This window comes from Mesoplodon densirostris, chromosome 8, assembly GCF_025265405.1.
Source record: "Mesoplodon densirostris isolate mMesDen1 chromosome 8, mMesDen1 primary haplotype, whole genome shotgun sequence".
Classification (NCBI taxonomy): Eukaryota; Metazoa; Chordata; class Mammalia; order Artiodactyla; family Ziphiidae; genus Mesoplodon; species Mesoplodon densirostris.
The window spans coordinates 6,644,506-6,670,242 of record NC_082668.1 but is presented as its reverse complement, the minus strand read 5'-3'; the positions used below and the strand labels follow the sequence as shown (position 1 = coordinate 6,670,242).

General features: G+C 46.0%; 1 protein-coding gene across 2 annotated transcripts in view; it reads left to right on the top strand.

The window, feature by feature from the left end:
* Window positions 1-6,177: 6,177 nt before the first annotated feature.
* The window catches only part of TRPM8 (transient receptor potential cation channel subfamily M member 8), a 76,010-nt gene continuing 56,450 nt past the window's right edge, over window positions 6,178-25,737 (top strand). For both annotated transcript variants that reach the window (XM_060106035.1, XM_060106034.1), the window contains exons 1-8: window positions 6,178-6,294; window positions 10,155-10,228; window positions 14,677-14,833; window positions 16,274-16,451; window positions 19,084-19,256; window positions 20,085-20,259; window positions 21,538-21,605; window positions 23,257-23,454. In XM_060106035.1, the coding sequence (XP_059962018.1) occupies window positions 6,178-6,294; window positions 10,155-10,228; window positions 14,677-14,833; window positions 16,274-16,451; window positions 19,084-19,256; window positions 20,085-20,259; window positions 21,538-21,605; window positions 23,257-23,454 (1,140 nt within the window). The remainder of the gene's footprint in view (window positions 6,295-10,154; window positions 10,229-14,676; window positions 14,834-16,273; window positions 16,452-19,083; window positions 19,257-20,084; window positions 20,260-21,537; window positions 21,606-23,256; window positions 23,455-25,737) is intronic.

Below are 25,737 nucleotides of genomic sequence, written 5' to 3'. Positions count from 1 at the left end.
ATGTAAACCTATTTAGCTCCCCTAGGCCACTTCCAAGTTTTCACCCTGCAAGGGCCTCAGGAGCTGAGCAGATAAAACACAAGTTCCCTGGTGACACGGCGGGGAGTGGTCACAACACTTGTGAGTCCCTGTTCCAGACTCTTCCTGCCACAGCGATTTTCGTCCCGCTCCTTCCTTGCTCTTCTCGTGAAGCCCCGACGCTAGTAATAGGAGTATTGATAAAAGCACCGATGTCTACATGACTCAAGCACGTGCCAAGCTTGCTGTAGGAGCATCCTCTTCAGTCCTGTCACAACCAAGCCATGGGGCAGGGACACACGTTTTTAGAGATCAAGGAGCTGAGACCCAAAGGGGCTAAGTGAGCTGCTAGTCAGTGATGGAGCTCAGTCCCACGCTTGGATTTTCCTGACTCCCAAACCCAGGCTTTTGTTTTGTTTTGTTCTCTGTATCTCTACAGTCCTCATTTTCCTCCAGGTTTGATTGTATTAATAATAGATGTCTCTTGGTGTGTTTATTTGAATTCCTCTTGACATTGTACTTTTCATTATTGAAGAAAAGTACATGTTTCATTTTTGCCTGAACTTTTGAATCCCTGGCCTGTGTTATGACACTAGTACTTTCCTGATGCATCGACCAACCCTACGATCTTTTAGAAGTAGAATAACAGAGTGAACTGGGTTTGAGTTACATGAAATCCTCCTCATCAGACCTCATATACACGTTACGGGGCATGCTTGGTGTTGTGTTACTGGTGGATTCTACTTGGGGAGGTCCCCTCGGTGGGGTTCGTCCACATCCAGTGCTATCATTTTCCTGACTCTATTTTCCCACTCCTCAGTGAGAATTTCATTAATTTATAGAAATACACTCAGATACAGTTAAAGGTAAAGCAAGAAGATGGTCTAGCCTTGAAACTCATGCTTGTCAGCATTATACTCCACTGCCCTCCAAATGGGTGGAACGTCAGTGCCATATACCCCATTTCTGATCCAGAGAAAGACATAATATCCGAGAGATAACTTTGGTGAGGTTTTAAGACCATAACAATTATGTATCATGCTTATATCATGTCATGTTATGTTGTGTTATAGTTTGGGAGCTATGAAATCACGTATTCCAAGATGTATGTGAAATGCCAACCCCTAATCATTGGGGTTATTGGGAATAAGTCCATCACCTTTAACTTCTGGAGCTTGGCAAACCATCTATAAACTCACTTTTCCTCAAGGAAAGTAGTGCTTTCTTACCAATTCCAAGAGATGGAAGCTGCAGAGGTCCCCTGGCTGCCTGTGTAGTTAAGGTGACCAGGAGCAAACTTGCAGCAGAGCTCCAGAGCGGATGTGTCCAGCTGTTCTTCAGCAGCAGAAACCTTTCCTCAGGGGGAATCTGTTAGGACCCTGGAGATGTAAGTCTGATGAAGCAGCACTGCTCCCATTGACGTGGGGAAGCATCCCTGAGCCCCTCACAGACGCAAGGCTCTAAGCCCCGCCTTTGAAACCACTACTCTAGACTCGGCTTTTTCAACAACTATTTAGAGTTGTTTTTTTTTTTTTTTTTTTTACATCTTTATTGGAGTATAATTGCTTTACAATGGTGTGTTAGTTTCTGCTTTATAACAAAGTGAATCAGTTATACACATACATATGTTCCCATATCTCTTCCCTCTTGCATCTCCCTCCCTCTCACCCTCCCTATCCCACCCCTCTAAGTGGTCACAGAGCACCGAGCTGATCTCCCTGTGCTATGCGGCTGCTTCCCACTAGCTATCTATTTTACGTTTGGCAGTGTATATATGTCCATGCCACTCTCTCACTTTGTCACAGCTTACCCTTCCCCCTCCCCATATCCTCAAGTCCATTCTCTAGTAGGTCTGTGTCTTTATTCCCATCTTACCCCTAGGTTCTTCATGACATTTTTTTTTCTTAGATTCCATATATATGTGTTAGCATACGGTGTTTGTCTTTCTCTTTCTGACTTACTTCACTCTGTATGACAGACTCTAGGTCCATCCACCTCACTACAAATAACTCAATTTTGTTTCTTTTTGTGGCTGAGTAATATTCCATTGTATATTTAAAGTTTCAGAGCCCTGAAAATGTATGCAGTGTCCCCAGCCAACCTCCTCTCTGGGGCGGACTTGGCATTTCTTCTCTGGAGTACAAGTCAGACAGTCCAGATAAGACCAAGAAACTGTGGCCAGTGGGAAGTCAGTTTCATGTCCAGAAATGATTTCAAAGAATATGATGTGAGAGAACAAAAATCCCCCCATTGTCATCAGTATTTATTATGTTATTGTTGACTCTCTTTTCCTTTTACCTTCAATTTATCATTTATCCTCAATCAATCATTTTAGTGCTGATGGCTTCACTGCTCCTGCCTACCTCTGCAAAGTCCTACTCCATGCTCTGCTGTCATCATAATTATTACATTATTATATTTGCCCTGTGGTTTAATTTCTCCCTCTCTGCTGGTTTTCCTCCACAAAGATTTAAACATGATCCCACCTCTTGGGAGGAAACAAGTCAGCCATGGACCCTCCCCTCCCTTCTAGCTGCCCACCTACCACGTGCTCTTGTGGATGGAGAGGTCTGCCCTGGTGGTCCTCAGTCTCTCATCCCACTTACTGAAATGTTCTCACTAAGGTCACTGGTTCTCTTAGCCTTGCCCAGCTTCTAGACACTTTTCCTATTTATTAAATATATTTTCCAGATTATTTAAGAAATATATTTAATTTGGGCAAATATAAAAAGTGAAAGAATAAAATTAAAATCACTCACAGTCCCAGCCCCACATATGGCAATGGTGAACACCTTGGTGTATTTACTTCCGTGTGCCTTATACACATTATACGTAATGCATTTACATCCCTTACCTCGATAGCTCCGCTTCCTGAAGGTGGGTCGTATGTCAGCTGCTGAAACACCCTTATAGGGAAGCTGAGAGGGTGAAAGACTCACTCAAGGTCACAGGGTGAGTGACTGAACTCGAGCTGACTGGCTCTAAAGCCAGAGCTCCTGACCACGGTGATTTCTTGCCTCCTGCTTTTTTTCTACTCACAATAAATCCTATGACTTTTTCCATGTCATTAAAATGCACCCACTTCATGGTATCATCCTCTTACTTCTTCTGGGTGTAATGTGCTCCTACTGATGGAAATTTAAGTCATTTCTAATTTTTCCTATGAAATGAATATCTTTTGAGTATACCCTTTAATGTGTTTCTGATGATTTCCTTTATCTAGAATTCTCCAAAGCCAATTCACTGGGTCAACAATGATAATACTTAAATGTCTGGCTACATTATTGCCACATTCTTTTGCAGGCAGGAAGATGATTTTTACCCCCCCCCCCCCCAATGATATGAGAGTGTCTGTCTCACTAAGCTCTTCCCAACATCAAATGTTGTCATCTGAAATACCTCCCCTGGGTGTTTCATCATAGTTGGACTTTTATTGTTTTTATTACTAGGAAGGCTTAGCATGTTTTTGTGTTTATTAGTGACTTGTGTTCCCTTGTTTGGTGGCTTTGGATTCTTTGGCCCATTTTCTCTACTGGATTTTGTGTTGTTCAACCCAGTGGTGTGATTTGATGACTTTACCTTAGCGTGTGATGCATCAACTGGTTTCTCCCTGGTGTGACTTTCCTTCCCTCCTCCTGGTTGTCATCCTACTTTTCCAGTTCACCCCCTTTCAGGGGCAGGCCACCCTCTTTCCCAAGGTTCCTAGGGGGGCCCCTCTGGACCCTCTCCTCTCCAGACCCTCCTGGAAGCTCTTGGCCCTTGGCCTATGTCCCTCCTCCTGGAAACCCCTTTCACACCGAACCCTTAGCTCCTGCATGTGTTTAGGAGATGGATAAACGGTCCACCTGGAATACCTGGTATGTAGGATGGTATGAAGACCGCCTGGACTCATAATTCGTCACCTTGAACATCACCTGGCCTCAGAAAGCCAGTTAGAAACTAACATCGAATAAAGGCATGTGAAATGTCAGAACAGGGCAGATTCTGCACTTCTTACGCAGCTTTCCCATTTCTTATTTGACTGAACTGTGATGAAAAAGCAAAAATACACTTTTCTCCGTTGCAACGAAATAAGCAGTTTTTTCATTGTGAGCAAATGAAATCATTTCCTGACTGTTGGCGCCCTACTTAGAAGCCATTTGCTGTATGGGGATCATAGTAAATACCTTGCAGGATTGATTTGCGGTTTTGCCGTAATGTATGTAAAGTACCAATTAATACTCTGAGCCTCTCTGTGAAATGCCTGGGGAGAGAAGTAAAAGAAGCGCTCCTTGTTTTAAACAGCCTGGCCTGAGGTTTCTGAGTGGGCTTTGAAGAAGCGTCGGTGTCTGTGGTGTGGGAGGGTTTTGAGGCTGGGACAGGTGACCTGGAGGAGGAGACAGGCTGAGGGCTCAGGAGTCGTGTGGCTGAGCCGTGGGTCTCAGGCCTTTCCTCGTGCAGAGGGTATGGAAGGCGAGGTGGAAGTAATTTGCAAACTGAAAGAGGATTTTGAGGGTGGGAGGGAGTGTTATATAATCACTTAGATTATTCCCTCAGTCAATATTGGTACAATTCTACTCTGTGCTCTGTGCCAGGCTCTGGGAATACAGTGCTGAACAGATAGAACTGGTTTTATTTTTTTTATTTTTTATTTTTTTGGTACGTGGGCCTCTCACTGTTGTGGCCTCTCCCGTTGCAGAGCACAGACAGGCTCCGGACGTGCAGGCTCAGTGGCCATGGCTCACGGGCCCAGCCACTCCACGGCATGTGGGATCTTCCCGGACCGGGGCACGAACCCGTGTCCCCTGCATCGGCAGGCAGACTCTCAACCACTGCGCCACCAGGGAAGCCCCAAGATCTGGTTTTTAACTTAAGTAGGCAGACAGGGGCCAAACAGATCATGTAACAAATCAGGATACACACGGCTTGGTGGAGGGGAGATGGTGCTTCCAGAACAGGCCACCAGGCACCTGCACCAGCCTGGGCATCAGAGGTACCTCCCTGAAGAGATGGTGCATAAGGTCCGTAGGATGGGCAGGAGATAAGCAGCTGGGCAGGGTTTGGGGAAGAGGGTTCCAGAGAGACGGTGGGACCCAGATGGGAAAAGCGGGGCCCCGTGAGGAGCCTGGCCCAGAAGGAGAGGGAGGTGGGTGCAGTCATGCAGGGGAAGCAAGCAGGGCCCAGGTGGCAGCTGCGGACCACTGGAGGGGCTGGAGAGGGGCGAGGGCGTGGGATTGCCACTTGGATGTGGTGATGATGGAGGCGAGGGTGGGGGCAGAGGTCACAGGCAGCTGGGGGAGCTTGGTCCCAGGAGGAGACACAGGGAGGCGGGGTGTAGGAGAAGGATGATGCTCTTGTTCTAGAATCGTCTTGCTTGCTGTGCCTGCTGGACAGCCTGGGGAGGTGGAGTAGCTCTCTGTGGATACGGGTCTGAGATAGTGTTTGGGAGACAAGAGGGGCGGGGGGCTTCTGCAGCTGGGATGGGAGGGTCTGAGCCCTAGAAGAGCAGGGGGCAGCCCGGAGGCATCTCCGTAGCAACTGAGGCTTCTGGGATGCCCGGGCTAATGGCCTGCTCTCCAGGCTGGGAGGGAATTATTGCCGGGTGTCCTTGGGAACCACGTGCCGGCTCCGAGTCTCAGGGTGACCTGGAGCACACCGGCCCTCAGACCCTACTGCCCCTGCGGGTCAAGGTCCTTCTCCCACTTTACTTGACCGCATCAGGGCAGGACTCCTCTCTGCCGCCAGCCAGCCGGTCCTCTAGCTGCCACAAGCCGCTAGCTACAGTTCTGCAAGTTCCTTCACTACAAATCCATTAACTTGGAAGGAGCTATGATGCACCTCCTATGCTTGGTGGTCTGGGATGCGGGATCCCACCTCCCATAGGAGAGGGGAGCGCACCCAGGAGGGCCCTGCCCAGACGGGAGCGGCCAGGGAAGGGGTATGGAAGGACTGAACTCAAGCTGGCTCCTGGAGGACGAGGAGGAATGAAGCAAGGAGAGCAGAGGCAGGGGGACCAATGTCCTTTGGGGGTGGGGGCGGGACGGGGCTGGGGCATGGCAGACAGCGAGAGGGGGTGCGGAGGGCGGGGGGGGACGGCATGGCGGTAAAGCTCTCAGTGAAGCCCGTCCACCGTTTGTGACCCCATCTTACCCTCCCTCCCCTTTCTCCACAGGGGAACAGATGTCCTTCAAGGGCGCCCGGCTTAGCATGAGAAGCAGAAGGAACGGCACGCCGGACAGCACCCGGACCCTGTACTCCAGCGCGTCTCGCAGCACAGACGTGTCCGACAGCGAGAGAGTGAGTTGAGCCACGCCCCACCAACCCGCTGTTATGTCAGAAAGCAGCCCTTTGCAGCTAGGATTCTTTGGGGACCAATACTCCTTCTTTAAAAAGATCATATCTCAACGTATGGCATTTTGTTCTGCGGATTATTTTTGTCGAATGTAGAGGCCTTTTCTTTTCTGTGTAGTTTTTCAAGCATTCCTGTTTTGAAGATTGTGACTGCAGCCTTGAGTTGCTAAAGAATGTAATTATTTTGGGCCTTTTTAAAGAAATAGCAGTGTTCATTTCTGCTGTAGAGCAAAGTGATTCAGTTACACATATATATACCTGCTTTTTCATATGCTTTTCCATTGCGGTTTATTACAGGAGACTGGATATAGTTCCCTGTGCTGTACAGTAGGACCTTGTTGTTTATCCATTCAAGAATGCACTTGTTAAGTGACTTTTATGAAATCCTAGATACTGCACTTTGAATATTCCTTTTACTATTTAATGCTTGGTGTTCTTTTTTTTTTTTTTTTTTTTTTTTTGCGGTATGCGGGCCTCTCACTGTTGTGGCCTCTACCATTGCGGAGCACAGGCTCCGGACGCACAGGCTCAGCGGCCATGGCTCACGGGCCCAGCTGCTCCGCGGCATGTGGGATCTTCCCGGACCGGGGCACGAACCCGTGTCCCCTGCATCGGCAGGCGGACTCAACCACTGCGCCACCAGGGAAGCCCTAATGCTTGGTGTTCTTGCTTCCAGTCCTGTGGGTTCACCTTGGAAGTGATTCTTGAAGTCCTGTTCTTCATCTCTATGGCCGGGGGCTCATTCTGGGTCAGCCTTTCTTCTTGCCGTAGCTTCTAGCTGTTCTCCATGGCACCCATCTCTCCTCCTTCCAAGCCCGTGTCCACGCTGCCTTCAGGACATAGAGGCACACTGAGCTGCTTCTTAGGGGTGAGCGGACTCAGGGTGGGGCGCCCGGCAGGGGGCTCCCCGCTGGGCTGCGCTGCCTCTTCCGTCCCTCAGCCACCTCGAATGGTTCCCGCAGGCTTTCTGTTCACTCTCACGTCCTAGCGAGTACTCGCATTTGTCAGGAAAGAAAGATAACGTTCCAGTCTGGTACCAAGCTTCCGCCGACTAGAGTGTTAAAAGTCGGGGCGGTGGCTAACTTTGGAAAAAGGAAGGAGGAGGGACTGGGCAGGGACTTCTGGGGTGCTGGGCATGGCAGTATTTTGATCTGCTGGGTGGGGCTCTCGGGGGTGCCCATGCACTTGCTGCTCTCAACACCCAGCGCCTCCTTAGATTCTGCACCTGCCGTCACCTTGACCCTGCTCCGGTGAGAATTACACAGTGGGCAGGGGGCGCTGGTGGCCTCTCCAATGCCCCCTCCTCCAGCCTCCAGCAGTGACAGACCTCTGGAAGGGCAGAAAAGGCCTGTCCGGATCACACTTGGATGCAGGCGTGGGTGCCTCTGGGAGACAAAGGCTGACTGTCCCTTGCCCTGCTCCTTCGGGCTCCCATGGGATTTCTGGATGGATTTCCCGCTCCCCTCAGAGATGCCAGCTGCCCTGTGGGTAGAATTTCTGAGACCACCCAAGTACATCCCAGTTATGGCGGGGGTCTTGTTTGCCCCTGAGAATACACATCTTTGCAAAGTACATTTTTCAGAGGGAACTTATTTTTTTTAAAGGCCTTTATTTTTTAATTAAAAAACATTTTTTTTGGCCACGCCTCGTGGCATGTGGGATCTTAGTTCCCTGACCACAGATCGAACCCATGCCCCCTGCAGTGGAAGCGTGAGTCTTAACCACTGGACCGCTAGGGAAGTCCCCAGAAGGAACTTTCAGCAACAAGGCAGTTTTTATCACCACCCCCTCCTCCACCATCATCGATTTCACAAGCTTATACATATAAGCTTATACTGTTGAGTTTTCTTCATCTGTGTTAAGTAGACTTAAAATTAGTGAAGAGCTAGAAAATATTCTGAGGAAGAAAGAGCATCACAGGTTTTCAAAATTTTTCACGTTCAGATGAGTGTAGGATTTATTTTTGCTCTCTACATTTTTATTATTTGTGGAAAAGAACATGCAAATGTAAATTCCCAGCCTAAGGAAGAAAAATAAAATGAACACACTTGCACCCACCATCAGCCCTTTTCAGGAGTCCCCCATGTGCCCTCCATGCCAAAGGCGCCAGCTATCCTGAATTTTGTGTTCCCTGGTCCTGCTTTTATTTATAAGCTTATGATTTGAATATATGTCCATAAACAATACATGGCTTTGTTTTGTCTGTTTTGATATTTGTGGAATTACACAATAAGTATTCCTTTGTGAATTCATTGCTTGCTCACCATCCTGTGTTGGTGGTCCCTCTGTGTTGCCAGGTGTAATGGCTGTTGATTCACTCCTGCTGGGCCACGCTCCATCCTGTGCATGTCTGTCCAGCCTAAGTGGGGTGAACATTTGGGTTTCGGGTGTTGCTGTTAGGAGCAGGGCCACTCTGAGCCTTCCTGGATGTGGGATGTTCTCTCTGGAGAAGGTTCTTCGGCTTGAGGCTGATGGGTAAAGGCGAACGCCTCTCCCTCGTGGGAATTGGGGTTAAGACACGGGACTTCTGGGGCAACTTGGGGCATGTGGTCCCCATGCTCTGATGTCTCAGGATGTACGTTGGTGGGGGTAGGGGGCTAGCAAAGGGGGAGACTGCTGGAGGCGTGGGACCTTCTTCCAGGAGAGGGACTGCCACCTCCCTTTTCGTGGTGACCTCATCATGGGGGGGGGGGTGAGGAGTCAGGTCTGGCTTTGGTGCAAGGCCGGGGGGCAAACCCACATGACACTGTCTGAGAACCGCTGGCGCCCGGTGACCTGAGGGAAGTGGGTTTGGGCTGCCAACCCCACCTCCATGGAGCAAGACAAACCCCTAAATCTGGCAGTGCGTTGCCAGGCATCTGAGCTTGCAGGTCATTCACAGGACACAGGGACTATTTCTAGGGGACAGTGGTGGACAGTTTCCCAGAGTGGTCGAGCCAATTCACTCATGGCCCATAGTGGGCTGAGGCCCCCTGCCTGCCTCTTCACTGGCATTTGGTGCCAATGGCTTCTCAATTTTTCCAGCCTGGTGGGTGTGTAATGGGATGTCATTGTGGTTTCAGTTCGCATTGGCCTCATTACTGACAAGGCTGAGCTCTTTTTCACACATCTGTGTGTCCTCTTTTATTTAAGAGGACATGTCCTGCTCATGTCTTTTGCCTTTTTCCCACGAGGTAGTCTGTCTTATTCTTAGTGACTTACAGTCTTTTATTTATTCTATTTGCCAATCTTATGATGATTAATATATGTTGCAAATATCTTCTCCCACTTTGAGGAGTGTAAATATTTTCGAAGTATTCTTCAACTCCAAGGGGTTTGTTTCTGCCAACTAAAGGGAAGCGTTCCGTTGTTTGTCAGAATTAGGTCCTGGATATGCCTTACCACCTTGCCCGTGGGGGGACAGTTGCAACTCTGGAAGGAGCATTTGGAATATACCTTCTTTTGAACCGCAAGCATAAGAGGAACTAGAATCTGCAATAAACCAATATTTATGCTAAACTATCAATGAATGCTTATATTCCCCCAGTTGCCTTAGAGTCAGAAAAACATACTTTGTATGTATATAATGACATTTGTTCCAAGATGATGCCAAGTAACTTTTAGAAAAATTTGCATTTAGTTATAAAAATGTAAACGTATGCCTCTTTTTACAGACTTTGTGTACTCTAAAAGCATGAATGGATGCTGGTTGCTATGATGTGTGGTGAATCCTTAAAACCTTTGAAGTAGGTTTAAGTCATTCATGAAGAGCAGCAGGGGCTGAGAACAAATTAGTGATGTGTTGTTCCAATGTTCTTTCTCCAAAGGACTTGGTGAATTTCATTCAAGCAAATTTTAAGAAACGGGAGTGTGTCTTCTTTACCAAAGATTCCAAGGCCACGTAAGCAACTACTTTGCCTCCATTTTTTGCTACCATGTTCAAAAATAAATTATTGACCACCATGACAACAGACAAACAAATTGCTCACTAGTTCATTATTCAAGTTGTTTGCATCTTGCAATTCTCAGAAACGGTGTGTGCACAGGAAGAGTTTGGCAAGCAGCTTGTCCCTGGAGAAGTATCATCTCATTTCATATTTTAAGCTTTGTCAGTAGTTGGTAAAGGCTCCAAGACAGGCTGTCACTCTCTTTGATATTCCCACGAGCCTGGGAGCCCACCGGAGTGGCCATGGCAGTGAACCTTGTTGTTTCATAGCGGTTGGCAGGAGACACCAGGCATGCGCGCACGTGGCAATCTGACCGGCTCCTCTGCCGGGCTGTTGACTGTGGCCCTTCCCATCTGACCGGGTGTTTATCTTCTCTGAATCTTGTGTGTTTTGAAACATTGAGGCTGAGTCACAGAAGCCTTGGGGAGCACCTCCAGCAGCTCTGCCCACAGGAGGTCCTCAGCGAATGCAACCTAGTGGGCCACTGATAAGTGGACTGACCTCTGGTGTTTCCCACAGAAGGTGCCCTGGGATCTAACGAAGTGATTTTTATCCTCCGTCCCTCTCACCTTTTTCCTCTCTGCCCCCTCCCTTTTGCTAACTGGTGATAGGAGAGAGTCTAGCTATTAATATTTTTTAATTGAAGTATAGTTGATTTACAAAGTTGTGTTAATTTCAGCGAAGTGATTCAGTTATGAACATAGATACCTTCTTTTCAAAATATTCTTTTCCATTATGGTTTATCATAGGATATTGAGTATCGTTCCTGGTGCCATGCAGTACGACTTTGTTGTTTATCCATTCTATATGTAATAGTCCAGCTATTAATTGATTGTTTACCTGCTACTGTAGTTTGTAATTAAAGCACTGACTCTGTTGAACAGAGGCAGTGCCCAGAGGAAGGCAGTAAGAGCAGGGGCCTTAGAATCAGCGTTGGATCCAACCTGGGCCTGGCTGCCTGCTCACTGCATGAACTTGAACCAATTATTCTCTTTTCTGAACTGAATCCTCTTATCCTAAACCACTGGCAAAGTACACCTCCTGAGTTGTAGTAAGGGTGCAGTGGGACGATACATAAAATTCCTGCTGTAGAAAGTTCTCAGTCAGTGTGTTTTCCTACTTTGTACGAATTAGAAAGCAAACATTGGAAAAACTAAGAGATCTCTATTTTGTCATTGGTATAAACTTAGTCATTATGAGTCATTTTGACAGAGTATAAACTCTGTGAGTCAGCTATTTATTCCCCACATGTTTCCCTGAAAGAGTTTGCTGTTAATCTATTTGTTTGACTGGTAGAAAACACTGTTCGGATTCGTCCACTCATTCAACAAATATTTATTGGGCCTTGACTATGTCGTGGGGACTCAGGTACTTGATTGCTAATTCTACAACTGCCCTGCCAGGTAGCTGTTATCATTTGACTGACAAGGCAAGTGAGGCCTGGAGGGGCTCAGTGTTTTACCCAGGGCCACATGGCTGGCAGGGGATAGATGAAGGATTGAACTCAGTTTTCTGATTCCTCCTTGTGCATTCCTCTTATGCACAGCTCCTGCCCCTTCTAAGGACAATCCTGTCTTGGGCTGACTGTAATCATCAGCACCTTGTCAGTTGCAGATATCCAGTCTAATTGGCCTAAGTGAGTGATGATTGTAAAGGGGCAGCCACATCCAGGGCTCAGTGTCACCAAGACCCTGCCTCTTTCTACCTGTGGTTCTGTCCTTCTCTGGGTGGGCAGGCTCCTTATTAGTGGTGGCAAAACCACAACTCTGGCTGACCCCTTTTCAGCTTACCAGTGGGGGGAAAGAGGGCCTTGTTCCCAGTAATTCCACCCAAAGTCCTGTGCTCATGGTCATGGCTCTTATTGGCCTGGCATGGGTCAGGCACCCACTCTAACCCCTGCAACTGGGCAATGGAATATGTGACTGGCCAGCCTTGGGTGTTGTGTCCACATGGACCTGGTGTGGAAAGGATGATTCCTCAAAGGAAAATCAGAGTGTTCCTACTAGCAGAAGGAGAAATGGATGCAAGGTAGGGAAACCTATGGCTGCCCACCTTATGGTGCTTGACTACCACTCAAGTCTGGCCCCAAATAAAGGGAGATGTGGTGAGCAGTCCCTGCCCTCCACAACACCAGCACAGGACAGGAACACCTCAGGGTCTTCCAGTGCCCATATCAGAGGGGACCCAAGGATATAAACCAGAGTCAAGACTCTATAAGATTTTAACTTCTTGTATTTATTATTTTCATCTCTCCATCGGCAGTGGGGATGCTCTGTGTAATCTGGATTACTCATCGGACAAGTGAATCAAGGGAAATGACTAGTAATAGTGTTACTGTAATTTTGCAGCTACTTTTGCCACATCAGCTGACATAGGCTGCCCCAAATCTCCCAAGAGCTGCTTCACATGTGCTAAGCCCAGACCACTCATGTTTCTCTACTTTCAACACTTTGGATATCTGTTTCTTGTGTGGTCACTAGGGAGTGATGCTGGACCATGGCTCCTCTTGCCAGGCACCCTCTGAGACACTGCTGTCCAGCTTAGGGGCCACCTCCTGGCACTCTTGAGGCTGTAAGTCCCTGGATCTGGGTTTATTCTCTTCAGTTCTCACTGCTTCGGCCAGGCTGGGTTCTAGGCAGAAAAAGGAAGAACATTACTTTTGCTGTAATGGGCTCTGTGCAATGGAACTTTCTATTACTACTATGATGGAAATATTCTATTTTAAATTTAAAAAACTTTATTTATTTAATTTATTTTTGGCTGTATTGGATTTTCGCTGCTGTGCTCGGGCTTTCTCTAGTTGCGGCGAGCGGGGGCTACTCTTTGTTGCGGTGCACGGGCTTCTCATTGCGGTGGCTTCTCTTGTTGTGGAGCATGGGCTCTAGGCACGTGGGCTTCAGTAGTTGCAGCATGCGGGTTCAGTAGTTGTGGCTCACGGGCTCTAGAGTGCAGGCTCAGTAATTGTGGTGCACGGGCTTAGCTGCTCCGCGGCATGTGGGATCTTCCTGGACCAGGGACTCAAACCCCTGCCCCCTGCGTTGGCAGGTGGATTCTTAACCACTGCACCACCAGGGAAGTCCCAGAAATATTTTTTTTTTTCTGCATCGACCCATATGGTAGCCACTAGCCACTTGTGACTAGTGAGCGTTTGAAATGTGGCTAGTGCAACCATGGCATTGAATTTTCAAATTAAGTTAAATTAAATTACATTTAAAGTCAATTGCCACACATGGCCAGTGGCTGCTATATTGACAGTGAGGCTCCAAAGGATTCAGACTTGTCCTGAGGGGTAGAACTAGCGTCCTGACGCTCTCCCGTCCTCTCCGTCTCCCCTCTCTGTCACTCCTTTGCCTCCTCCATGTATCTGTGCTCCTGACATCTTCCTGACATTCTTCTTACCTCTTCTCCATTTGTAAGCCAGTTCATGTAAATTGGTGTTTGGAGGGCTACCAGCCCCATCATCAAGATGGAGACAGAGGTCGCCCGAGACACACCCCTACCCCTGGAAGGGAAAAGGGCTCGAGAGTCGGCCTTCAGTTGTAGCAAAGACAGGTGGGGCAGGGAATTCCCTCCCCAATCCTGCAATGAACTTGGGTGGGTGTGGACAAACCCCAAAGGATGGTGGGACAGTAACAGCTAAAGAGAGAGGGGAGGACGCCAACTTGGACCCTAGTGAGGAGGACCCTGAGACCAGTGGGAGCAGCCTTGGCTCAGGATGTGCCCCCAGGCTTAGTTAGAGAAAAGGCTAAGGCAATTGTTATCAATTCTGGTTGACTTTTTTTTTTCTTGGGCAAACTGAGTGATGCCCCAGGCAACTGTTCCGAAAGAGGCAAGATTTCTGGTGGAGGAGTGACTTTGGATCCAGGTTCTAGCTCAATTTTTATAGCTCTAGAAAATATTGAATGTTTTGATGTATATTTTTGAATACAGATAATTTCCATACTTCTAGTAATTAAGACTTTCAGGTGCAAGGAACCCGAGCTAGCTTAACCTAAATGGGGAGATTTACTCTAAGGAAATAGAAATGCCATGCAGAACCTGAGAGAAAGAAGTGGCAGGGAGTCTAGAATTGTTAGGACCATGGCTGGAGCAGGTGGAGGCTCAACAAGTCTTCTCTGTTTGTCTTTTATCCCCACCTCTCCCTGCATTCATGCTTTCTTCTTTCTCAGCAGAGATACAATTGTGTTGCCTGGATCTTCCATGTCACAGGGGTAAAACACCAAGATAGTTTTTAAACAACCAACTGAGATGATGAAAATAGTCTGAAAATTAGATGTGATGGTGAAATCTCTTTTTGTGTTTATTTAAGCTAATCGTGTGTGGTCTATTCTAAGAAATGTGACAAAATATTTAAGCAGGTTTAATGAAAGCTATTCCTTCTCATCAATATCCTTCTGCTCAGGGAAAATGTGTGCAAGTGTGGCTATACCCAGAGCCAGCACATAGAAGGCACCCAGATCAACCAAAATGAGAAATGGAATTACAAGAAACACACCAAGGAATTTCCCACTGATGCTTTTGGGGATATTCAGTTTGAGACTCTGGGGAAGAAAGGGAAGGTAAGCAATGCTTTCCTAGTTGAACTAGCTAATCCATATGCTAACATGGTGTGGACTACCTTGAGTTACCTTGAATTGTCTAATAGTACGCATGGAGGTGGGAGAGATGAGTAGTCAATCCAAAAATGATTGCAGAAGAAGATAAATCTTGTGAAAATCAAAAGCTGTGATTAGATTATGTGCCATGGCAACACTCCACGGGTGATGACTGGCTTGTCACCCAGGGTCCTTTCTCCAGGCACAGGGCAGGGTCATGTGACATCCACATTGGCCCTCATTGCTACAAAAGGCCCGACAAATGTGCTTGTGAATCATCTGGTTTAGTTTGGTGTGTGACATTCTTGAGAATAAATGTGGCCTTGAATAAGGTGACATTTTCCTCTACACGATCACACTGCAGGCTCTTACACAGGATTCTACAAAGATGTTTAATGATTATGTCAAATGAAAAAAAAAGCACAACATGAGAGTTGTGAGTTAAGTTTTATTTGGGGCAAAATGAGGACTGTAGCCCAGGAGACAGCGTCTCAGATAGCTCTGAGGAACTGCTCCAAAGGGGGCGGGGGCGGTGTTATCTGTGATTTTAGAGAAGGGGGGACGTGCAGTCAAGCACACATTTTGGCAGAGGTTTCTTGCCCGTCACGAGGAGCAGATGTCTCCGTTAACGATTTTAGTGCTTTTCCAGATACGAGGAGGTGCAAGAATTTGGGCTCATAAAATCTCCTGAAAAATATCTAACTATCTGAAGGCCTGTTCTGCCAGTTTTTCCCAGAGCACAGAGGGCCTCATTCCTGATCTCCACCCTGCACTCCTTTCAGGGTGTGCTGAAGATCAGCGACTGCAATGGCTATTGACTTCATCCTTGTAGAGGCAGATGACAATGCCAATTTTCAGTAGGCAATTATTAACAGTCTCCTTAAATCCTCCTGTGTCCTCTATCCCAGTGACACAGCTGTCCTCAGGCAGCTGGAAGCTGGGCCTTGACCCCTCACCTCCCCAGGCCCTGCCGTGGCAGCCCTGGAAGGTGACCCGGCTCTGTGCACTCTGTCTGTTCCTAAGGCCTCTGTCCCAGGATGGGCCACCACTATCTCACCTCCCTGTATCTCTCCCTACCTGTCTTGTCCCATAGTCAATGCTGCCGCTGGAGGACTCTCTAAAATGTAAATCCCATCCGGCTTCTACTCTGCTTAGAACACCTCACAGGTGCTTCACTCCCTTTAGGATAAAGTCCCAAGTTCTCCAGCCGGCTTGAGATGGGGGGTCCCTGCAGGGGCACCCACACCCACCTCCACTCCACTGCCTTCCTTCCACTTCCCCAAGGGGACGCTCCTCGGCTGCCACGCGCTCCCCTCTCCCCCTCCCTAAGGAGCAGGTATACTGGGCTAAGCCCCACCATCAGGAGAACACCTGCGGATCCTGATGCTCCCCTCTTCCCCGCAGTATATCCGACTGTCCTGCGACACGGACGCGGAAACCCTCTACGAGCTGCTGACCCAGCACTGGCACCTGAAAACGCCCAACCTGGTCATTTCGGTGACTGGCGGCGCCAAAAACTTCGCCCTGAAGCCGCGCATGCGCAAGATCTTCAGCCGCCTGATCTACATCGCGCAGTCGAAAGGTGCGTCGGCCCCCGTTGCGTCCACGTGGCTGTCCCGGCTGCAGCCACAGGACTTTCCCTGCGGCGGCGGGGACCTTGCGCCCGCGGGTTTGTCCATGCAGGCTGTGCAGCGTCTTCAGAGACGGAACGAAATTCTCCTCTGCAATCATGCGCAGACTCCAGATGCTCTAGAACTGTATGATTAATCATTATCTTAATTAAAAACAAGATCCTTCCATGAAGGGACTGACCAGGAGCTCTGGCCGATGGTGAGGGGGGTAGGTGGAGGGTGGGGACACAGTAGCTCTTTAAACCCAGCGTTAAGGAACTTCCTTTTGGGTAATTTTATGTTTCTTTTAATTTAATTTTTCATTTTGTTATTTTTACGTGTGAACTTTTACCCAGAGTATTCTGGCGAATCAAAAAGCAAAGTTTCATTCGTTTGCTCTTTAATTTGGGATCAGTGGTGTGTTTTGGAAATAGTGTTAGTGCCTGGCAGGTTGTAAGCACCATGTAACTGTCTGATGGAGATCAAAACAAATAATCGTGGCTTTGTTATTTGAAATATTCAGCTTATTTTTTAACTTTTTTTTTCTTTTTTTTTGCTGTACACGGGCCTCTCATTGTTGTGGCCTCTCCCGTTGCACAGCACAGGCTCTGGACACAACTTTTTATCATGAAAAATGTCAGACCTACAGAAGAGTTGGAAGAATAATACAAGGAATATCTGTACCCCCTTCACTTAGGCTCACCAATTGTTAACATTTTCCCATATTAATCTTCTCTCTCTCTGTAAATATCCACATATTATGATTTTTAAAAAAATCACTGAGAGTAAATTTTAGGTATCATAACCCTTAGTGCCTAAATATGTGACCATCCCTGAAGAACACGGGTGTTCTCTCAGATAACCCGATACAACTATCAAACCTGAGAAAGTTAACCGTGACCTACACTGTTATCTAACAAACAGTCCTTGGTTTAGTTTTGCTAATTATCCTAACAATGTCTTCAGAGAAAAAAAAATTTCTTTTTCTCCGTCTGGATTCCAATCCATTTAGCTTTTCATATCATAGGAAACTGAAAACCTTTCATCTGGAACTGCTCTTTAGCTGTTTTCAGTCTTTCAGGACACTTTTGAAGAGTATAGGCAAATTGTTTTTGCAGCCTTACTTCCATTTGAGTTTAACTAGAATGTTAAACTCTAATTTCAAGATTAGATTCTATTTATCAAAGCCTAACCTTTATTTTATTAGTTTATCTAAGGCTAACATTTTAAAAACTTCTTTCTTAAGAATATTAGTTCACAGAACTAAGGAAGCATGTCTTGTTTTAGATACCTTTTTCCTTAATGTCAAGAAGAAACTGTGGCACCCCTCCCCCATTTATTCCTAATTTCCTGACCAGTCAGAGGGGACCACACAGTAGGTAGTTACTTTGTTATGAAACCCAGCAACTCAACTTCCTTACTACTAGATCTGAACATACATAATTCATTCATTCAGCAAATACTTCTTAAATGCCTGCTATGTGTCAGGAATTGTTTTAGGTGCTGGGAATAGAGTAGAACAAAGCAGACAAAAGTCCCCGGGCTGGGACATCTACGTAGATGAAGTGAGGGGCCAGAGCAGGGAGGTTACTTGTCTCCTTGTGGAGAGCTACTATGCCTCCCATTGCCTCATTTGAAAGGGGGATGTTGACAACTGAAATCTGTCTGCAGGAAGGAGGCTGGCAGCCAAGGGGTCTGGAGTTCACATCCAGTGAGAGCTGGCTGAAGGAATTGGGTCTGAAACTTCTAAGAACTACATGACATTTACCTTAAAATATTGGAAGGACTTTTATGTGGGAGAGGACTCAACTAGTTCATCATCAGGAAGACTGTAGCAAAAGTAGAGAATGGAGACAAAAATGAACAAAAGGACATTCTAACAGCTGGGGGAGGGGGCTGCTTCGGAACTCCAGAGGCTTCCATTACCAGAGCTAATCAGAGGAGGCTGGTGACCCAGCCTCAGGCTGGATTTCTGTGTGGGTAACATATTAGACTAGGGACATTTCCAACTTTAGATTCTATTATTATGTGAGATAATATTTTGTAGGTATTATTTACTTCAATTTTGAAAACAAAAACAAAACTGTGCAACACCTTTGACACTGCAAAAATCATCAAATAAAAACCTTAACATACCAGTGTGCAAAACTGTGTAATTGTAAAGTTAAATCATAGGCACCAGGGTCATGCCAGGAAGGTCACCAGGATCCCTGAGAGGGCTCTGGGAGGAGAGCGCTCCGCTTTCCATGATGACACTGCCTAACTTGCTCAAAGGCTCAGGCCAGGCATTCATTACCCATAAAAAGATCTACCTGAGAGGCTGGTTAAAGAGGCAGGTTCCCTGGTCCCACCTCCCAGAGAGTCTGATGATGTGGGTCTAGAATGCGGTCCAGAATCCGTATTGTTTTTAAACCAGAATCTCTTAGAAACTTGGAGATCTTCTTCTCCTTCCTGTCTATATGGTCAGAGGTCAAGCCCAGTCCAAAGTGTGGCCAGTAATGTCGCGTCCTAGTGCTCAGGGGTGGGGCTTCTTTAGGGGTCGAGCAAAGGATGGGAAACTTATGCAGAGCCAGCTGAGTGTTTGTTCTTCTCTCTTGTTGACAGGTGCCTGGATTCTCACTGGAGGTACCCATTATGGGCTGATGAAGTACATTGGAGAGGTAGTGAGAGATAACACCATCAGCAGGAATTCAGAGGAGAGCATAGTAGCCATCGGCATCACGGCTTGGGGCATGGTCTCCAACAGGGACACCCTCATCAGGAATTGTGATGTCGAGGTATGGGCTGGACATGAGGGGGTCTGCGGGGTCATGGGGGAGAAAGACCATGGCACAGGGCTCTGGCCTGAACACCAGGGCTCTGGGATGGAGTCAGCTCATAAGGAAGTCGACCTTACAAGGTTCCTTTGGAAACTCAGGATGACATAATCAAAGAACTTCTGGGAAGGAGTTACCAGTGGATGTGTTTTGTTCATTAAAATTTGTTCCCAGCAAATCCTGTTAGAGTCAGTTCTTCAGTTTTTTATTCTCTGGTATTAAGTGCGAGGACAAAGTATCTATTTAATTGCCTCTTTTCATGGTCCCATAGCTACGTGCTCCTCAAGGGCTAGGACTCCATCTCATTCATTTTCTAATCCCTAGACGCTGTCATAGGTCTTGGCATATGATGGATTACAGACAAATATGTGTGTGTGTGTATCAATGTCTACCTCTACCTTATCCAGACACACACACATACAGATGAATGTGTCTGGATACACACACAAACACACACATACACACACACACACACACACTTTCCTGAATGCTATCAGTTTCAATGAATTTATACTAAAGAGCACAGGGCAATGGAACAAGAAATGGATTAGAATCTGATTCTTACACTGCCACCGGTCATTTATGTGACAATAAGAAAGTGATGCAACCATGTTGAGCCTTCATTTCTTCATATTGAAAGTGATGGCCTAAGACCCTTCTGCACTTAGGAATCTGGGAAGAGCATCAGTTGAACCCAAAGGGTTAGCCTTAATATGAACCTGTGAAAATGTCATCATGCGTTTTGGCCAACAGATAAATCTCAAAGACAAGTTTCTCTGTGCTTTTCAGGGATATTTTTCAGCTCAGTACATTATGGATGACTTCAAGAGAGACCCTCTGTACATCCTGGACAACAATCACACCCACCTGCTGCTTGTGGACAATGGCTGCCATGGGCACCCCACAGTTGAGGCAAAGCTCCGTAATCAGCTGGAGAAGTACATCTCCGAGCGCACTATTCAAGGTCAGTGTTTAGGAGGTGGAATCTTAGACAAACATACTAACAAGAGCAGCAGCAGCAGCACCGACGATAGCTCCCAATTATTGAGTAAAGAATGGTACTCGGGCCTCCCTGGTGGCGCAGTGGTTGAGAGTCCGCCTGCCGATGCAGGGGATACGGGTTCGTGCCCCGGTCTGGGAGGATCCCATATGCCGCGGAGCGGCTGGGCCCGTGAGCCATGGCCACTGGGCCTGCGCATCCGGAGCCTGTGCTCCGCAACAGGAGAGGCCACAACAGTGAGAGGCCCGCATACCGCAAAAAGAAAAAAAAAAAAAAAAAAAAAAGAATGGTACTCACCCACTTAGATGTTCTATTGCCAAAGAAGAGCTGTTATATCTCTTCTTTAATATACTCGAGGTGCTCCTGCCAAGGTTACTCTGATATGTACCCTTCAACGTGCTGGAACACTGACAAATGCTGCCTTGTCCTACCCTGGTTTGTCCCACCCAGTATAGAGAACCTGCTGTCCATTCTGCTTGACAACATTTAAGAACAAAGTAAAATTCACAATGGCAAATTTGCGCTGACAAAGCAATGCGGTTAGCTAGGATAGAAGCGGTAAAAACCAACCCACTAGCTTAACAGTTAGGTGGTTTACTTCTTTGGTTATTGGCTACTTTTATATACTAGAACCACCTAAAACATTGGTTTCAAGGGGAGAATGCAGCAGGTGAGTGAAAGCCTTTATTTGCTATGGTAAGTGATAAATAACTCTCTCTCTTCCTATTGTTGAGATGTGTCCTGTTGTGGAACCAGATTACCTCGTGATCTAGTGATAGACTCCATCACAGGGACTTGCTGGAGATAATCTCAACCTTTTTCCTTTCTCAGTGGGACGTATACAAAGGAAGACATTTATAGATGCGATACTCTCACTGGAAAGAACACATAGTTATGCAAATTTTTCACCCACTCAAGACAGCATAGGATTATGCAAATGAGTGAAAGTGTAATGATTCTAAGGATAAACTTGAACCTGGCCTAATGTATATTAGCAAAAGTCAGTCATTCACAGACTTTGGCATTTTAAACATCAGTAAAAAATTGCAGTGTGACCCGTGTCATGCTCTTACTGGTTTGGAGCACAGGGATGCATCCATTGTGATCAGCTGGTAGATGGTCAAGTCTGTGAGATCTGCAGCCATCATCCCACACCTTGGGCTCATGGGGCCCACCACTTCCTTGAGGTAGGTGAATATTTCTGATGTGCCCAAAATAAGTTTTACGTTTTATATTTTACAGATTCCAACTACGGTGGCAAGATCCCCATTGTGTGTTTTGCCCAAGGAGGTGGGAAAGAGACTTTGAAAGTGAGTCTTGGTTTGGTTTTCTAGAAGATCAGTCAACAACCTTACTCCACAAATTTGCACTTTCAAGGCTTTCGGGTTCACCTAATCTAACACGACCAATTTCTTTTCTACAGCAAGTAGGTAGCATTTTCCCAATCACACAGTGTTGCCCTAATAGGCTTAAGTTGTTTCCTCAGCTGAGAAAATTTAGGAAGAGAGTTTGTAGCAACATGAATAGTCTGTGCACTTACTGCTCTCTTTGGCCATCAACCTGCCAAAGAGAAGGCTTGACATGAACTCACAGGACTTAGGGATCATAACCAGCGCGTATGTTGGAAAACCATGGCCACCCCATGATCATATACACCTGGAGTTACATGAAATTTCTGGCAGAGTTATTTGGAATCATAATCTAATGTTTCTCTTTGTTTATTCTTTTCTATAACAATGATTCATTCATCCATCATTCATCAACGTGCATTCATTCACCAACAGGTATTTATTAAGCACCTAAAGACTTTTCAGAGAGAAATTAAAATAGAAATTTTTTTTCAGTGTGAAACAGTCAGTATGGAAATGCTTGAAGAAGCAGTCACATTACAGAGGAAGAGAGATGGAGAAAAAGTAATTGAAGATGGTTACATTTATTATCTCTCAGATTTTAGATTTAGAATTATGGTTTCCAGCAAGCTGCTCCTGGCCTAGAGTACTGCATTTCTATAGCATTTCCCACAAGGTCTGTTCAGCCAATTCACAACCCACAGAACCCACAGGAGAGAGGAGAGAGGGAGGAGAAACTGCCTGCTGAACACTTCATCCCTTCATCCTTCAGCTCACTCTCTTATCATCCCCACTTCTGCCCCAGCACAGCCCTGACACCCACCTGTAGCACAGGTAGTGAGGTGAAGATGGATCTCACCCTGATTTGATGAAGGCACCACACTCTTTATGGCCAACATCTTCTCTAAGGAAGACATCACTCCTGGCTAAAGGAAGGGGCTTCACAGTTTCTTCTGTACCCACGTGTACATCACTTTGTTTTGTTGTCAAGTGATTAAAATTTTTCATACCTGGTTCTCGTATGCTGGTCTCTGTGATTTTTATCAAGGAAATAAAAATGTGGTAGGTGTTTATCCAGAAAGCAGATATATTTTTCTTTTCTTTCAATGGAAGGAGCAAAGGAAATTATTTGAGGAGGGAAATATGTGAGTCAACATAACGAAAAATGTATGGCTGCTGCTGTGAAGGTATTTTCATACCTTTAAAGTATGAATACTGTTAACCTCCATCAGAAAAGCTATCAACGACAATGCTGAGTACCGTCTTAAGAGCTGTCACTCAAATCTACGATGATGTCAGTATTTGGAATGATCGATTTTGTATAGAGGGATATTTTAAAGCACTTATTTATGGAAAACTTGCCAGTCACACGTGTCCTCATTATGGAATTCGGTATTAACATAGGATGTAAGACAACTAGCTTACATTTCTGATGCTTAAAGTGGTTGCAAACATTTGGTTTGCTTCTGATTGAAAATAACCCCCCCACTGCCCCGCCAAATGATGAAGTGCAGAGATGTGTCGATGTGATTTGTTAACCAGCTTGATTAGAACCTCGGTCCTGAGCTGGGTTCTGTTGATCACCTGGTCAACTCTATCTCCCTTCTCCCAGGCCATCAGTACCTCCGTCAAAAGTAAAATTCCCTGTGTGGTGGTGGAAGGCTCAGGGCAGATTGCCGATGTGATCGCCAGCCTGGTGGAGGTGGAGGATGCCCTGACGTCATCCATCATCAAGGAAAAGTTGGTGCGCTTCTTACCCCGCACAGTGTCCCGGTTGCCTGAGGAGGAGATCGAGAGTTGGATCAAATGGGTGAGTTGCAGGGAGTAAGTTCCTGGGAAGGGAGACCGCCTTCAGTGCCCAACTCCAGTAGCAGCTGTGGGTCTTTATACTTTCTCAGTGACTTTGAAACTGCACTCTGGCCCACCCCAGGTTTTTTGCTAGAAATTGAAGCCCACATAAGTTAAATGACTTGCCCTGTTTCCATACCTCACAAGGGGTAGCAGATGGGGCTTAAATTCCAGTCTGTCTGTTTGCAAAGCTGATAGTCCTTCTTTTACACCCTGCCAACAAGCATTGAGCTTCTGTGTTTTGTAGGTTATCAGCAGCGGGGAGGAAAAAATCCCTGTGATGCTGTTTTAGAAATGCAGATTCTAAATTGAATCTATGTCTAGTGGAGAAGCTGTTACTACAGAATAATTGCCTTTCTAAGTTAACTGACCTGTGATTAATTCAGAATCTCTCACCTTTCCTATTGGATCTTATAAGAAATATGTACTAATCGAAGTATCTCGTGCTTCTTATTGCTAAGCCTATAAAGCATTTTAACATAGTGCTATGCTTTCTCACCTTTCTCTCTTGTTTCGTGACTGGTGTTGACTTGAAATGACTTTCATTCTGTTGACTGTTCAGTTTGTGATAAAGCTCACGTTAATATCAGTAGGTACGTTCACATCAGCTCATTCAAAAATGGCCTTTGCTGTTTGGATATTCTTAGGAGCACGTGCTGCCACTTGAAAATTTTCCCATAAAGGAAATGACAGGCTGTAGACAATAAGAGTTACTTTAATCATACAGCCCATTTCATCATTGGAGTGAAAGGTTGAATTTAGTATAAATAATTTTAAAAGTTCTTTAATTAGCTTGGTATTTAAGCAGTATTTAGTTGTGGAAGATCCTCAAGGTGTCAAGTTTGGCAAACTGAAATCCTGGAGTAGTGAAGATTATCTTGCTCATGGCAGCCTTTGTCATTATTTTTTTCTTTTACTGAAGTATAGTTGATTTACAATATTGTGTTAGTTTCAGATATACAGCAAAGTGATTCAGATACATATATATATATTCAGTCATATGTATGTATATATATATATATAAAACTTTTTTTTCCAGATTCTTTTTCATTATAGATTATTACAAGATATTGAATACAGTTCCTGTGCTATATGGTAAATCCTTGTTGTTTATTTTATATAGAGTAGTGTGTATTGGCCTTTGCCGTTATTTAAAGCAAGCCTGGATAAATCAAATTCTTGTAAATAATGAGAAAAATCAACCCCGCTTTCTAGGCTGACAGGTACTCTGTACAAAATTAACACACAGTGAGACCCTATTGGTTTTGTTTAATTTCACATGAGTAGGCAGTTGGGTGATAATCCCTGTAAGGTACAGCAGGGTCAAAGTGACCAGGAAACAAGTCCTTTCTGGATTAAGCCTCATTACTAAGACTCAGGATTAAAAAATGCACATGCATCTTCTGTTTGTAGCTGAGAGTCAGTGTTGGTACTGAATGATGCCCTGGCCAACAAATGCATATATGATGTTCCTACTTGAGATACTGCATTTTGCAGATTTTACTGAAAAAGGTGAAGCTGGTGGTTTTACATGAAACTTTTTGCTGGGATTTTCTTGTATCTTGGCCAAGTCCAGTTGAGAGACAGACACAAGAATTAGGTAAATAGAGAGATCAAAATATCAGCTTCGTTGGTGATGAAGGCCAAGTTGAAAGATGTGGCTTAGGGGTGCAGCCACCATGGCCCTCTTTATGTTGAGCCCCAGAAAGAGACAGATGAACCCACCCAGACAGGGGCAGCCCTGGATGACTGCTGGCCCCCATCTGCCTAGCCCTAGCCTAGGCATGTGGCTGACAGCAGACACCAGAGCACTAGCACCCTGCAAGGAGCAGATCCCAACGGAGAAGCAGGAAAGGACTGGCTGGGCAAGGCCAAAGTCATCAACTGGCTATGTCACTCCCCTGCCTGGAGTAGCAGTAAGCGAAGGGCTGGGGGATACCTAGGGACCTGATTTGGATGGAGGTCCCTCTGCATGAAAACATATGGGTGAGGAAAATATGTATCACCCAAAGTAGTTATCTTCAATTCTCCATGTATTCAGACCTAAACAGTTTGAGTCATTCCAAACACATCAGGGGAGCAAACCCAAAGTGTAGATATCAATCTAAGACCTTGTGTGTTGAGCAATATCCTCAAGGTAACTTCCTGTGATGGATGGAAGAAATGTTGTGGTCAGTTCAAGGATGCCCACAGAGGAAAGAATAGACCACTCTTAATTCACCCACCAAAGATGGCCCTGGGTCCA